Consider the following 16,038-nt stretch of genomic DNA (forward strand, 5'->3'; position numbering starts at 1 on the left):
CAGCGTACACATTTGTTTTCTGTTTTAGTCGTTTAAGCCGACGTGCGTGCTTTTTTTTTCCACGCTGAAGCGTAAACTTGATTAAGAGGACAGAAAGGGGTGTGACTGGTCCACTGTGTCGCCGTGAGCAGGTCAAGCTGCCTGTGCTAGAGGAGGCGCTGCGCCAGGCTATGTGGCGTCAAAAGCCCGTAGCAAAGAAAAAAACGGAAAAGACTGTAAAAAGGTAGACCGAATCGCGTGCAAGAACAGCGCTTCTTTGTTGTTCCATTTTTTTGCCTTGAAGATTATGTGAGGGGCGCAGGGAAGCTGCTGATCCAAGCTTAATGCTTTACGAAGAAAGGATGTGCGGCAAGGGCATGGTGTGCCAATGGGAGGTCTTCCACGGCAAGCCCAGAGGTGACAGCAGCAAGCACCCCCGGAACGAGACCTGGGGGAAGCGAGGAGGTCGGGGCAGGCGACACCACCACCTCCAGTTCCGCCGGGTGAACAGGCCGAGGCCGCGTCCAATGGGCAGAGTCCTTCGACCCGTCAACCTCCAGGGCAGCAGGGCTCCGGGTATGAGAGCACCCAGGAACACGAACCAGTTCCTCATGCACGAGAAGTATCAGATGATGCACATGCGCTCGGACTCGGTGGGCACCGACAGCAGCTCGGACTGCGAGCTGGACTTTGCGGACATGGACGCGTACCTTGGCGTCCTGGAGAACGCTAGGGGCGCCCTGCTGGACAGTCCCGATCCGTCGCCGCCACCATGTGCCCAGTTCGGCCCGCCGCGGCTGGACAAGTGTCTTGTCCGAGAGGAGAGCATGCAGTATTTTCCATCTGAAGACGACATGATGCAAAGTGAAGACTTCATGCAACGAGATTTCAACCACTTTTGTGACACAATTGATGTGGTAACCCCATAATTACAGCTTATGGACATTGCATTTTAAGTCATTGTTTTTTGTATCGACAAGTTCGTTTAAAAAAAAAAAAAAAGTTATTAATGTAACAGCGCATGTTTTCTCTTATCAAACTGCCTACGATAAAGTGTTGCCAGATCACGAGGTAAAAAAAAAAAACGGCGCAAGAAAATCGATTGGCTTTTTACGTAAACTTGTTACAGACTTACAAAGGAGGGGGTGGGGGCAATAATTCAGAGGGGCAGAAATGCAAACCAACGTTTGGCCATGTCGATTAATATCAACGGCTTAAGCACGTTTGCTGACTTGGCAACACGGCTCCGCCACGGACAGTGTTTTGTTGTGGGGAATAAGGAAGGATGTGGAGGTAGGAGTGGAGCGCGGCGTCCAATCGCGTTCGAGCTCGTTGGCTTTGTACATGTTAAAAAAAACAACTTCTTCGACACGTAATAAAGCACACGTCTGGTGGGGGGGGGGGGAGAAAATAATAAAAAACAATGTTTTTACGTTTGTTTATTTTGCGTGTGTTTTCTCTATTTTTCCAATAAATATGTGACTCGTTAAAATCCAAGATAAGTTTGCTATAGAACCGAATTGATCATGATAGGATCTAAATGACACGGAGACTAAATGATAACATGGTGCAAAGCTCCGGGTAATTTCCATGCTGGTGATGCATGGGACTCCCAGTCTGTAGCCTCGTTTGCCTTTCTTTATTTCAGTGAGCCGTGTGGCCGGTAACCGTGTTTCTCAATAAAATAAGTCAATAAATGGCAATGGTTTGTTACACGACGATTCTACCAGACTTCAATGGCTTACTTCGGATTTTGTGAAGGATTGTGGCATGGTGACGGTATAATGCGTATATATAACCTACAAAATATTTCAACCTTACATAATAGTCATTGTGTAGAGCATAATTTTTGATCAGGTGAAAAGCACCTTTCGAGGTCAGATTTGGTTTGCGATTTTGAAGGGATCTGTGTGTGCTTGTGTCAAACAATGATAAAGAAGGGGGAAGGAGAGGCAGTAATTTTCCAGGATGTCCTCCTTTACACGTGTGAGGAACTGTCAGCAAACAGCTAAATGTCAGCACTGCTTTATTAAGCTTCGATCATCTGTCTCCAAAGATGCCGATTCTAGAGTGCAATCGTGCAAGGTTGTTCGAACCTTATTTAACTTTTTTGCATTTCTGGAAAGAAAGGCACTGACGTGTGCCCTCAGGTATGATACAAAGAGAGAAACTGGATGGAAGCAGGAGCTTGCCATTATTTTCTAAGGAACTCTTCTTTGATGGCCAATTAATTCACTTGTGTCGATGCAAAATTCTATGTAATTAATTTTTACCAATCATATCACCATCTTTTAAGCAAACCTTTCTTTGTTGCCACTGTCTTTTGTTTGACATGCATATTTTCCCAATATGTTAACCCTGTGCACCTCTGATTTTTTGGTCTTTAAATGATTCCTTATAGTATGCATACTGTATGCAAATGTCATGTATTCAACAGTCATCTGTGATACAATGCAGAGTCCACTGAAAGATGACAATGAACAACCAGGCCAGGCACAGGAAATGAGTATGCATGTTAGGTACACATGGCGGTATTAAAATAAACATTACTGTTAGGCGTCGCTGTGCCACAAATCTCGAAGGAAGAAAAGCGAAGAGAGGGAAGAAAAGACGCTTCACCTTTAAGGGTGCACCTCCACCCCAGAGACTTGCACTGGCACAGTGAGAGGGAGGGCGGTAGGAGTGAGGGGAGAGGGGGGGATGGGTTACTCGGTGAAACTGTGTCCATAACAGATCGCCACTGCCCAGTCCTCCGGCGCAAACCCACTCACAACGGCATGAGGGGGACGATGGAATCGTAACAAATGCACATTGCATTCGCTACCTTACTCCCGGCAGCCTTCAGACAGAGGATTATTATTCAGGGACAAATAAAGAACGATGCGAAGCACATGTATCACAACTGTGTCAAAGGAATGACTTTGGAGGCTCGCTGCCTGTCGTCCCCTCCCCCGTACACACCCTGTGATCAGGATTATGCACAGCCACAGTGACATAAAGACGAGCCTCGGTTCGAACTGCCCCCTCCTTCTCCCTCCTCCTCCCCCCCTCTCTGCCTCTAATCTGCCTTCAATAGACACATGCCCAAGCACTCAGAGCGCACACACACACTCAAGCCCTAGCGTCCTGTAACCGCCCCGTAGAACACGAACAGCCAATCGTGGCCCAGAAAAAAGGTCTGTGTGGCCCTGCTCATGGCAACGTCGCTGTTCGGGATGCCCTATCGTGCTGACCCTTGTGCTATTTGATCCCCCCGGCTAAATGTGAACCGTTCTGCACCTCAATTCATAAACAAGTGCAGAATGAGTATGGACGAGGTGCAACCGGACAAAAGGGGGAGAGGGGCGGGCTAAACTCGGGACAACGTGATGTTCCAGAGTGTGGAAAAGTACAGCCGTCCTCAAGTAGTCATGATGGGGTGCTGAGAAGCCTGTTGTGGTCGTAGTTTTGCTGACTTTTACAAAACTGATCTTTATTCATGTTTTTGCTTTATTTATGGATTCTACACATCACATTGCTTTAGTGCACAAGCTTGCATAAAATGCACAGGGTGTAGTCCTCAGAACCACCAAAGTGTGAACACTGTGTGTGTAAACGCAGGGGCACACATTTTTGTGTCTGTGTGTCAGTGGGGGGATGGGTTGTTATTCTGGTAGGACTTGTGCCTGCCCATTCGGTCACGTGGACAGATTCTCCCCAGCTCTGCTCCTGGTAACAGGTAACAAGCGCGCTCTTGTGCATGTCTGCACAGTCGGGAGTGGAGCGAGCGTTTCTCCAACGCCCTTTGAGGCCTGTGAAAAGGAGTGCTCACCCCGCCCTCTGTGCCACAGAAACATTTCAGCGGCTCGTGTGATTAACTGTCAAAATGGTTTCCTCTGCGCGTTGTTTTTGCTGGTGTCCCTTGTGCACAGAGCGGAACATGCACAGAGCAGAGGGAACGTCAGACATCATCTAGCCAATTAGGAATTAGGACAAAGGCTCTAAAGAAACACTGCATGCCTTTGCAACGAAGCGGCTGGGTCTCCTACATGTCGGTGTGAGCCCCAGCATGCCCCTGCTTTTTCACTGGTGGCGGAGCACTTCTACTCGCCCCTTACATTTCAACAGGTTGCTTTAAAAAAAGAAACAGATGACATGTCCTTCACGCGATGCAAGGCCCACAGACACCGTGCCAAAGTCATCATAACCACTTTCCGATGGGGGCTGGGCTGTTACTCTGAACTTAATGCAGCACTGAAAAAAAGGTTTGTGAGCAGTTTTAATTGGATTTTCTGACATTTTGAAGATGCTTCGTGTTGCCACATCATCAGAGTATTTGTTGTCAAAAGCGGACTGCATGACTAAACCAAAATCTCACGTGAAACCCTCATGGCCCTGGGCTTTCTTTCTGCCTTAGCCCAGGGATTTTAATATTCACTCAGACACCAAGGAGTTCCACCTATTTGTAAAGAGCAACAAAACAGCCACGAAAAACCTGCAATAATTGCCCTTTTAAGTCTTAAAACGTAAACGGATAGAGCATCAGAAAATAAGAGCAATCAACCAGACTCCAATACACATGAAGCGATTGTCATTGTGATACACTGCAGCACAGCACCGGGTGACAACGAAATGTGTCCTCTGCTTTTAACCATCACCTTGGTGAGCAGTGGGCAGCCATGACAGGCACCCGGGGAGCAGTGTGTGGGGACAGTACTCTGCTCAAAGGGACCTCAGCGGCACCTTGGCAGTTTGGGACTCGAACCAGCAACCTTTTGACTATGGGTCCACTTCCTTACCCATTAGGCAACAGAATGCCCCTAACATGCTAACATATTTCACCAGTAGTGGCAATACTGGTGAAATATGCTAGCATGTTAGGGGCAGTGGTTGTGCTATATTCCGATTTCTAATCACAAAATTATTCTGTAGGCATGTCAAAAAACAAAAAATAAGATTACATAAAGGTATAATTGGAAAGATTATTCCTGTGGATAAAAGATGTACCGTTATATGAAATCTGCAGGAAAGCACCCAAAATGAGTTCATCCTTAAAGAAAAGGCTCAGCTGAGAATCTGTTGCTGCCTCTGCGTTCTCCCAACAGCGTTCTCCTACAAAATGGCAGCTGAGTCTTTTGTGGAGAATTATGTCACTGCTGCTAGCAGCTGTCCCTTCGTCCCTCCCTCGCAGATACCGAACACTTCAGCAGACGGCAGTGATATCAGCAGCATGAAATAGGAAGCCACAGCGTCCTGTTTGTGCGTGCACCATTAAAGGGAATGGAATGGGACAGATCACTGTGTGTGTGTGTGTGTGTGTGTGTATTCAATTAAAGCTTAGTATGTACCCCTACTGGCTCCAGAGGGCCTATGGATAAATGATGTACAGCCATTACTGTAGTTTAAAAAAAAAAAAAAAAAAAAGGTTCCTTTGAAAGTGGATCTTTACCTTTTTACAATTTTTTAATTCAAACATTTATTCAATTTTTTTTCAGTTGTACTAAAATGAAGGTTCACAATACACTAGGCCTTTATTCAACCATTGAAACAGCAGACAAAGTGCTAATTCAGCCAGTAAGGGGAAATTGCCCTAACTTGCTGATAAGAAGGTGGGGCATGCCGACTGCAAACAATACACGAGTGTTTGCACCTTGGCCTTAAATTGCAGCCAGCAAGCCATCTCAAGTTTGGTTACGCTATTTCTTTCCCTCAGCTAACAATGCTGGCACAGCAATCAGGGCTACATAGGCCGCCCAACAAGGCAATAAACCCTTCCTCAAAAACAGTGAGAATTTGCAAATTGAGGCAATAGTAAACACTGCCAGCACTCTATATGTTCCAGAAGCTATAGGAACGTTAGATATTTTAAAAACGAGAAGTGATTCAATAGATCATGATTCACATCATTTACATATGACTCCTAAAAATCTAGTCATAACTTGGGATTTATTTCATAACTTGAATGCTCTTGTGAGAATTCAGTTATTTCCTAAAATGAAAAATTAAATGATTAGAACAATAGTAACAAACACAGCAGATACATAGAACTGTTTTATTGCGCCCCCTGGTGGTGAACATTAATTCGTGTATGCATATGAAACGCATTTAGAATACATACTTCAAATTTAAATTACAAGACACAAAATGCTTGTAATATCAATAAATGTATCATTGGCAGGAAAAAAAAAACTTTACAATAAGGGTTCTATGAGAAGCCTGGAATCATTTCCGATGTGACATCTTCAACTGTCTCTGAGCATCTTTGTGCTTCTTTCTGTAATCCTATAAAAACATATATTTGAGAAAGGTTTTGCTTAACAGGAATCAGAGAGCTCATTACTTATCTTCAAAGGAAGAACCTTAGAGCAGCCAGGCTTCTACCTCAATGAGCAATGTCCTCCTCTCTTCCCACTCCTCTCTCTGATCCTCCAACTTCATAGACCTGCAGAACATTTTGGGTCCATCTAAGGGAGACAGAAATGAAAAAAATGACGTCACAGAGATCTGACAAGTGGCCTTACATTCTGTAGTTTTTAAAACAAATATCAGAGGCTTACCTTTCAATCGTTCATCATCTTGATAAAAGAAGAAGTATGATTTCTTTGGTTCTGTCGGTTGACTACAAAGATTATAGGGAAACATATGCTAAATTCATATGCAAGCAGCCTACTGATCATGTACCATGTAAGCCACGAAGACTTCCAACTCTGCAAATCCTTTTAAATGTGTATTCAAAATCATAAAAAATAATCAGTCCTGCTCCCAGTGTACCACTTGTGAGAAAACAACACTGCCTTTAGCCTTCAACCATTTAGAACACAGGATGAGGTCAAACGTACTCTAATGCAGGGGCTGAAGTAGTGTGCTCTTTGCCTTCCTCATCATCCTCCTCCACATCCTCATCTTCTGAACTGCTGTCTTGGAAACGGGGTTCAACCTGCCACGGCATCTTGGCTCCTTTCAGGATCTCGATCTTGTATTCACCTGCAAGTCCAAGGATACTTTTACATAAGACATAATAGTAACTCCAGCTCATATGAAATCTCCCAACCAATCATTTATTAATAATAATATTATTATGAGGGGAAATATGTGATATGTCATAAGTAGTCATTTGCACAGTGTCGATTGCACTGCACACACAGATTATTATTAAACGTAAGTATACACTTGTTCACATGTGCAAAACCACAATGATAAACCACTGGTGAACATTAAGTAATTAATGAAATATAAAAGTAGTACCTTTGTCAGCACTGGTGTCTGCTGCAGTTTCATCATCGGCAAAAAAAGAGAACTTAAAACCAGATGAATCATTTTTCGTTTCATTAGCAGTCAACAACGTCACTTTCACGTGTGTATCCCCATTAGCATCTGAATTCTCTCCATCCTCGTTTTCATCCTCCTTGTCCCAGGCCAAAACCTCTTTCTCTTCCTCCCTTTGCTTTGTTGACCCAAACACTTCCTTCAGGTCCACAGCAGTCTCGTAGAAGATATCTTTAGACACCTCAGGGAGTTTTTCAGCCTCCTCTCGTTTCTTGCGTCTTGCTGCCTTGCTGTTTAATGTCATTAAGAAAAAAACAAATGAAATTAATAGTCCTGTTAATAAGAGAAATACATGTGGAATAATTTCTTAGGGATTAGCATGTTTAGAGAGTAGTTTTTATTATTACCTTTCCTTCTTAGGCTCTTCTTTCTTCTTTTCGAAAGCTGCATGTTCTTCTCTGGTGGGGTCATAGTGCAAGGCTGACATATCTCTGCAGAAAAATGGAAATTAACAAAAACATGTGAATAAACTGAAAAATAACACTTGGCAACAAATAGTTGGGCACTCCATAAAACAAGCAATGCGGGAGTATCAGAGAAAAAGTAAATGTGATGTTTTCAATGTTTTCATACCTAAATTTTTTACTCTTTGTGGATTCTTTACTTGCTTCACTTGGCTGGATATTTATGTTCAGGACACTCTGCAGGATATCAAGGTTTTTCTTTTTCTCTTCAATCAGTTCATCCTCCATTGGTTCTAATGGTGCATTTTTAGCTGGAATGTGAAGCACAGACATATTCTGAGCAACTTTCAAACTGTAATATGCAGAATGAAAAACATGGGAGACTGGTCAGTGTCCTACCGGTGCTCATTAATAGGCTGCAGTGCAGACCAGGAAATCAAATAAAAGTTCAAAACGTTTTTTCCCCCTAATTTTGCAGAATTTAAAAAACAAGATCTCACCTACAACCTCAGTTTCATCATCGCTTTCAAGAAATCTTGAGTCCATTTGGAACCGCTCATCTGTCCCAAACCTGGATTGCAATTGCATAAGCTATTCACACACACAAAGACTATTGGTTAATACACAGATAATAAAAGACAACGAAGAGCAACCAAATACAACAGAAAAGAAAGTGGAAAAATTAAAGCAAAAATCCCAACCTTTTGTCCAGCTTTTCCTTCAAACTGTGGTTTTATCTGGAACCGCTGATCATCCTCTGCACTGCTTTCATCCTCTTCTTCATCTTCGCTGCTGTCAAACAGTTTCTTACCTCCTGTTTTTTTCGGATTCTGAAGAAAATAGTAGTTATTATGTTAACATACCCACATACCAACATTTCAGCAGTGTTGCCAGGTTATATACCTTTAAACAAGAGTCTACTGATTTCACCTCTGGGGCCATCTCGACAAAGCTTTTCCTTTGGGTCTCCTCCACTTCCCCCTCACTTTCATCTTCCGAGCCAAAAACAATGTGCTTGCTCTTGTTCGTGTTTTGCGTGTCCTTCAGCAAAAGCCATGTCATCAGAAGCAACAGCACAGTTAGCAGGAAAAACTCCACCTTAACTCCATACAACTAGAAATCTATCAATATGATACTGGGGAAACATGATTTAATTACAGATGGAACAAGAATAAGCTCAATTATATATAAATAAATCCCAGTAAATTTTTAAATCAGGCAACATGTCATAACGCCGCTTTTGCTGCCACTCACCACTTTAGAGAGGGCTCCCTGGATAAACTTCTTCTGCTGCTCCATATCTCTCAGTCTCTGCTCCAGGGCTGCGAGGCGCCTCTGGTTGTCCTGCTGCTGCTTTTCGGCCTCAGAGGCGACTAGTCGCCGTGGGGGTTTCTTCAGTGGCTCCTGCTCATCATTAAATCCAGCGATGGCTTTCTGAGAAGGTTTAGGCGCAGCTTTGCCCTGGTCTACATTTTCTTCCTCTGCGCTACTCTCAGATGATTCACTACTGCTGACTGAATCCTCAGCTTTTTTATTGGTTTTAGAAGGGAGAATTTGTTCTTCTTCCCCGCTGCTTTCAGAATCCTTACTAGATGATGCTTCACTGACTTCCTCCTTCTGTTCAGACCTTGAAGCTTCCATACGATCTAATTGCAGCTTTACCATCTCCTTATTAGAGGAGCCACCATTTGGAGGAAGGCTGTTGGCTTCAGGCTCTTCTGACTCTTCACTGCATGATGAATCGCTGCCGGATGATGACGCAGAGCGAATATTTTTCTCAGGAACTGTTACATTGCTGGGGAAGGAATCTCGATCACCATTGCATGCAACACCCCAAACTTTCGGGTGAACGCCCACAGTTTCTACATCATGTTTGTTTGATTTCTGTTTCTTTGTATTTTCATTTGTTTCACTACCTGCACGATCCATTTGTCCTTTAAGGCACGATTCTGACTGTGCAAAATACAATGATCCAAACAGGCTTTTTGTCCCCATGAAAGGAGGAAGAGTACAACCCTTATTTTTATTAATCTTCTTCTTTTTCCTGTCATATTCATTATCACTGCCACTGGCTCCCAAAAGGGAAGCTAAAATATCCTCTGGGTTAATAGCATTCTTATTCTTCCTTACAGCTTTGCTGTCTCCAGAGTTTGGTTTGGCCTCAGAAGCACCATGACTCAGATCGTCCATCTCTTCGCCTGAAGATGCTGCCGATTGTTTGGCAAGGTTTTCCAAATCTGTTAAAGATATGTCCAACCTGGTGCAGTTTGACATCATTGCTTCATAATCCGAATCTAGGCTGTTCTCTGAATCCTCACTGCTGCTGCTACCGGATTGTGACAAGGCAGATGAAGGTGTAGGAATGTTGCGGTCTGCTTTCTTTTTCTTTCTGCAAGATGTACGTTCACTTTTTGTGTTCTCTGCTTCAGTGCTCACCTCTTTCTTTTGGTCCACAGAACCTGGTGCTTTGCTAGTGGTAAGAATCTCATCAGTGTCTGCAGAGTCATACTCTCCATCTTCCTCTACGGGACCTGAATGACCATGGCTGTTTTGGACCTCAGACCACAACATGGTGGGCTTCACAACAAAATTGTCTCCAACCACTTCCAAGCTGTCATCCTCTACAGTGGTGTCCCTTGAGCTATGGGACCACTCTTTTGCCATCAACATCCTAATTTCCTCCTCGGAATCGTCATCACTGTCAAGAACTCGCACTGATTTCTGAGGCCTGGTCAAAACCGTTGAATTCTGCTTATTTTTAGGTAAACATCCACTTTCTCCAGTGAACTTGTTGACTGATTTGTTCCAGTTTCTGATTTGCTGGCTATCGACAATCTGATCTACATCTATAGAACATGATGTGTCCTGCCTCATCTTCTTAGGACGCACTTTCTGTGGTGGGAACTCTCCTCTCCTCTTCTTGCTGATTTCATCATCGCCGCCTGGTATCGTCCATGTAAGTTTAGCCACTGGGGTGAAGGTGGAAACATCTGATGTGCTTTCTAGTTTTTTGATGTTGTGACAGTGTTTTGAAGGGTCATACTTAAATATGTAGTCAATTGTTAAGGTGGAATATGAACATAGAGTAAAAATCATCACACCAATTGACCGCAGTGGCATTTAAGGAACTTACTGGTATTTTTTCATCAGTCAACCAGTTGAGCAGCAGGTCCAAGACTGGACTCAATACTTAACAAGTTAGTTAAAAAGAAAACAATTCAGAAATGTAAAGGATTGCATAGCAGTATTAATATCAAATTTGTTGTCAAGGTATTAGGGGTGTAATTTAGGTCATGCAAATTCATATCTATTTATACCTAATAGGATAGATGTGTTCTTTATAGAATGACTAATTTTCAGGGAAGCTCAATAAAATCATGATCAGATTTAGAAGGATATCCTTTTTTTGCCTTGACATTTCAGTTGAAGGACTGGGAGGACGCGTCCATATTTGCTTACCACCCAATCCTGCAGATGATTAGGAAAAGTAAGTTGGTTTAAAAAATAAATAAATAAAAAATAAAAAAAATAAAAAGAAATGACAAAATAATAGTGGTACAATTGGCACACTAAAATACAGGGTGATTCTACCTTGTGTCCTGGAATTTCAGTTCCTGGTACAGCTGCTTTCAGGTGGAAGTTTTCCACTCCAGCTTTCTTTAGTGACTCAACTAAGGTTTCCTTTGGGTCAATACATGGCACCTTAGCTTTCTCGAGTGCTTGCTGGCGTTCTTCAGCTAATCTGCAAATGGAACATATTGAAGTAATTTATCTCCTGTTATGCTACAAGCACCAATACAATCATTTAATCATACTTACTTACCATACTTGTACTAAAGGCTAATTAATAAAATATGCACAAACCTGGAGAGAAAGCTCTCTTTTGCCATTTCAATTTGCAATGTACCACCTTTCCACTTGGACTTATTTAACACTGTCATGCCTAGTAAAAGACGAATTTTGTCTGTGAGAACATAACTTAAACACCAAAATAATAATAATAATCCTTTACATGATACATACATTTCTTTAAATCAGTTTCAGAAATGTTAATGTTGATGTATCCAAATGTCTTACATGGAGTTCCTAATGGGGGGGATAAAACAGACATTGTTTAACACGAATCACAATAAGTAAAATGACAAAAGGTCTACTCAACTCTTACCATCTTCATTGTTCCTTGTCACTATCTCCACATCTGTTACTTCTCCAAATTTGCCAAATCTGTCTTTTAGGTCCTTGTGCGATATTGTGTGGGACAGACCCCCAACATACAAACGCCTCATGACTTTGCTCAAGACCAAATTCCCTACCAAACAATAATTTACCTAAAAGTGAAAAAAGGACAGATTACATATCTACATTGAGTGTTACTCACTTCATACTAAACAAATATACACTCACTATGTGTAAAAAAATCCCCCCCAATCACGTTGCAGTGTATTTAGCTCATTTGAAATCATGTAGCCCACACGTCAGTGAGGTTTCTGCTCAAAAGAACACTGATGAGAAATTATTTGCCATAATTTCTAGTGTCAACCACCCAAAACATCTAGCCAGCATACTGACTGCGGCGTGTAGACACAGATCAGTCATAAAGTTCCTAAATGCACAAAGCATACATGAGAAAATGAGTATTTCATGAATTATTACTGAAAATCGGACGGGCTTTTCGCATAAGAATACGTCAGAAAACTGGCAGCCAGCCTTAAAAGCGAATTATTACATACATACCCCGAATTAGCCGGTATCAAAGCGCAGACGGAATAAAGTGGCACAACAATACTTTAGTAATAAAGCGCACACGTTGAAACTTACCTCTTGGCCCTCACATGTACACACCGCACCGTTCCATAAAATCGTCCGACTGCAACTCTTAGTATCTCTCTCAGTTCCGCTTTTCACCGAAAAGAAACAACAGTTCCGCCCAAGAGACGCGCTGAAGATGTCGGGTAATGCTACTCAATATATTACTTAGAGGACATTGAATTGACGCAAGCATTACACAATCACAACAAACGAATATGAAGTACGCTGTAAAAATATAGGCGTTTAATTCAGAGGCACAGTTACCACCTACATACGGACCTAGTTGTTGCCAGGTTTTATGACTTTGTTTTATTTAACTTTATAATTTGTGCCATAATGGGGCTTAGAAAACGGAACATTTACGTCCATATATTGGAACCGTAGTTGTCGATTATAAATACGTTTTCGCATAGGGTGTAATTAAAGAGCTTCGGTGCCATATTAATTGCTCATTAGGACGCTCACCTGGCAACATAGGTTGTTTCTGCAGTGGCGCGAGGTTTGTGTTTCCTGTAGTGTCCTGTCACAGGAACGGTGAGTCCTTAGTTTAGATCTTTAAGAAACCAAATGTTATTTGAAATTTGAACCGTTCAAACAATTTAATGCACACATTTTATATGTTTTCAGCATTGTTTGCAATGGTGTCAATTTCCGAGCACAAATAAACCCGCTATGTTGAGAGATAGGCGTGTTAGCTACATGCTAAAGCACGGCTGTCTGAATAAACAATATATAATCATATCGCATTTGACAAAATATTTTTTTCACGGATATTTGATTCATTTTGCATACATTTTCATTAAATCGCGTTTAATTGCCTTTCGAACCCCATGTTTAGGTGTACATGTACATCCCCATTTGTTCCCCTTCTGTCTAAGAACTATTACCTTATTTATCTTTTGTCTTTAGGTGCCGCAATGGAACAGGAATATGAAGAAGAAATCCAAAAGCTGCGGGAAGAAATAGCATTTTTACAAGCTGAGAAGGAGAATGATGAGAGGGAAATTGCAAAACAGCATGGAGATAACATAAATCACATTTTGTAAGCAATGATTATGTTTAGATTTATTATATTATAGGTCTGTGATCACTATTTCTCACTCCTCTTGCTCTGTCTAAAGTTGTCTTATGTTTGTCTGCAATATTTGATTGTATTTATGTATGTATTTATTTATCTCTTATTATTTTCAGAGAGTCAATCAGTAAAAAGTTGGAGATGGAGGGTGGACGACTGAGACAAGACAAAGTCTCAAAACTAGTTTATGACATTCAGAAACTGGAGCAAGATCTTCTCAGGCAAACAAGAATAAATGGGATTGTTCTGACTGATGTCTGTGAGAAGACAACTGAGAAAAGTAGGTCAAGTTGAAGTAAAGTAGAACATTTTGGCATTTGTGTTTGTAAAGAAATCATTGTGGTGTCATGGAGTTAATAGAATTTCTGCCAATGCCAATTTTTAGCATGCCAATACTACACTGATTGTCCACTTTCTGCCATGACAATGTAAATTTCCCACTTGTGGGACTAATAAAGCATTATCTTATTTGATCTTATCTAAAAGCCCTTCTTGTATGATTACTACATGCATTTTAATCTCAGCTCAGTTCACATTACATATGTATTAACAGTCTATTACTAATGTAAGTAATAGACAGAAGTTACACTTATATGAAGGTTGTTTATTTGCAAAGGCTGCTGAACACAACCTAGTATTTATTTGAAGATATATTTGAAGGATTGTGTTTTAAAGTTTTTTCCCCACATTATGCTTCTTGTTTATCATCTGCACTTATTTTTTTATTGTTTGAATCTTTGCTTCTTGTAGGTGAAGATAAATGTGTACAACAGCACAGAATTACTGGGCACTGCCTTGACCTTACATTTCAAGTTGAGTTCGAGGTCACAGAGACAATGGTAAAACAACTATTTACTTCAACAATTTATTGGTACACATGAAAGCTGTTGTATCTTATGATAATGGAATGTTGTTTGTTGTGTTCAGTCATGAAATTGCAAAACTTTGTTGGTACAGCATTCACCACCAGGGGGCACTTTACATCAACTTTATTCAAGTGAATAGTCCTTTTTTGTGACTGATTCCCATTCATTATAATGGTATTTGAATTAATATGTTTTTTATTTGTAGACAGATGACACTTTCTTGAGAAGGGTTACAGACCTCAATATTGTGGTGGATGGCAATGAGTTTAAAGACATCAGCTCATTAGTTTCCAGGTAAGGAACTTGCATGGTATAAGTACTTGGTAATCATTATCATACCAGGGATTGTCTTTTTGTCCCATTTTGGCACAAAATTGGCACCAGGTATTATGTTTGAATGTTTATAGAACAGAAGATTTCAAATTCAGACCTCAAAGACTTGAACTAAGAGAACCAGAGCTGCAATACAATCAGTCTTGTTTGATAAAACTGGATACGCTTTTTCAGCCACCCACTCTGACCTTGCTTATGCAGCAAAAGCTTATCCTAATTTTTAGTTAGTTTGTTTGAATACCATCATGCCAGAGACAAGGACTGTGCAAGGACACTTGATTACCAAAAGAAAACCAAAATCCATGCAAACGGAGTCCCTGTTTAGTAATCTTTTTTTTATTTATTAATCTAACAGTTGGTGCAACCTTGCCCGCATGCTACACTTCTATTTAATCATATGTTCATCTTCAGTTGCATTTCAGTATGGTTAACAGTGGGAACCTTAGAGGTGGTATAATATATCACTCTCTTGTACACAAACCTGTTAAGATAGTTTAGTCCAAGTCATCAGCAGTATTTCCACTTCTGTTCAAGAGGGTGGGGCTACAAACACTGAGAAGAGGCAGAGCTTTTTCATACATCTATGAGCCTTCAGGCTTTGTGAGATATTCAGTTGCCTGAACAATGGCAGCACTACTCTTTTTGCCATACCATGAATAATCATGTGGTGACAAGGCAACATTCAATAGGGCCCGTGATTTATTGAATTACCCTCTGTATATCGTGTTCGGGGGCCATTAAGTCATAGATTGTCCTGGCATCAGTTTAACTAATTTGGTCTCTCAGTGAAATTTGACTGGAGTCTGTGGTGCCAATGCACAGGTAAAATGTAGCATTACATTGGCAGAAAGGTACCTTTGTCCTATTTTCAAGAAAAATGTGCTCGATGACGTGTTGAATTACTTAAACCCTGCAGATGTGTCACCAGATGCAGCAAAAAACGTAGCCTTCTCCTGGAATTGACAAAATCCATCACTATAGATATTTACTGAGCTCTGGCCAGAGAGCTGAGTAGCTGAGCAGCGTTTATTTCACTCAAACCAACTTGCTGGTCTTTGGACACACATCTGGATCTTATTGTCTGGTCTGAGATTTGGTGCTGGCATGTGAGAAGTGGAAAAATACTGGAGATAATGGTTCTTACACAAGTCTGAGTGGTCTGTGTATTTTTATGCCTTGCACAAAGAAATTTTATAATCATTACATTCCATGTAAATTTGAGTCTGGTTGTCCATATCAGTTTGATGGTTCACATTATGTGTTGTCT

At 41.4% G+C, this 16,038-nt stretch overlaps 2 protein-coding genes across 6 annotated transcripts in view; one reads left to right on the forward strand and one right to left on the reverse strand.

Moving 5' to 3' along the window:
* Window positions 1-5,996: 5,996 nt before the first annotated feature.
* Window positions 5,997-12,709, reverse strand: nol8 (nucleolar protein 8). 2 transcript variants are annotated; one of them, XM_028997364.1, is made up of 17 exons: window positions 12,507-12,709; window positions 11,854-12,016; window positions 11,712-11,774; window positions 11,553-11,631; window positions 11,280-11,430; window positions 11,088-11,156; window positions 8,943-10,739; window positions 8,619-8,729; window positions 8,390-8,518; window positions 8,189-8,279; window positions 7,858-7,999; window positions 7,632-7,715; window positions 7,204-7,514; window positions 6,798-6,942; window positions 6,516-6,577; window positions 6,340-6,422; window positions 5,997-6,240 (listed from the first exon to the last, which is right to left on the reverse strand). In XM_028997364.1, the coding sequence occupies exons 2-17, from the start codon at window positions 11,972-11,974 to the stop codon at window positions 6,181-6,183; spliced, it is 3,498 nt and encodes a 1,165-aa protein (XP_028853197.1). In that variant the 5' UTR covers window positions 11,975-12,016; window positions 12,507-12,709; the 3' UTR covers window positions 5,997-6,180. The 2 variants fall into 2 exon arrangements, with proteins under 2 accessions (XP_028853197.1, XP_028853196.1); XM_028997363.1 differs by having other exon boundaries at window positions 8,592-8,729.
* Window positions 11,125-16,038, forward strand: part of cenpp (centromere protein P) — a 42,526-nt gene continuing 37,612 nt past the window's right edge. For 2 of the 4 annotated variants that reach the window (XM_028997382.1, XM_028997383.1), the window contains exons 1-5: window positions 11,125-11,175; window positions 13,407-13,539; window positions 13,689-13,852; window positions 14,323-14,411; window positions 14,644-14,732. In XM_028997382.1, the coding sequence (XP_028853215.1) occupies window positions 11,163-11,175; window positions 13,407-13,539; window positions 13,689-13,852; window positions 14,323-14,411; window positions 14,644-14,732 (488 nt within the window). In that variant the 5' untranslated portion in view covers window positions 11,125-11,162. Of the gene's footprint in view, window positions 11,176-12,599; window positions 12,641-12,997; window positions 13,032-13,406; window positions 13,540-13,688; window positions 13,853-14,322; window positions 14,412-14,643; window positions 14,733-16,038 lie in introns of those variants that run through there. The other 2 variants (XM_028997384.1, XM_028997385.1) reach the window with 2 other exon arrangements.

This window comes from Denticeps clupeoides, chromosome 12 (assembly GCF_900700375.1).
Source record: "Denticeps clupeoides chromosome 12, fDenClu1.1, whole genome shotgun sequence".
NCBI lineage: Eukaryota > Metazoa > Chordata > Actinopteri > Clupeiformes > Denticipitidae > Denticeps > Denticeps clupeoides.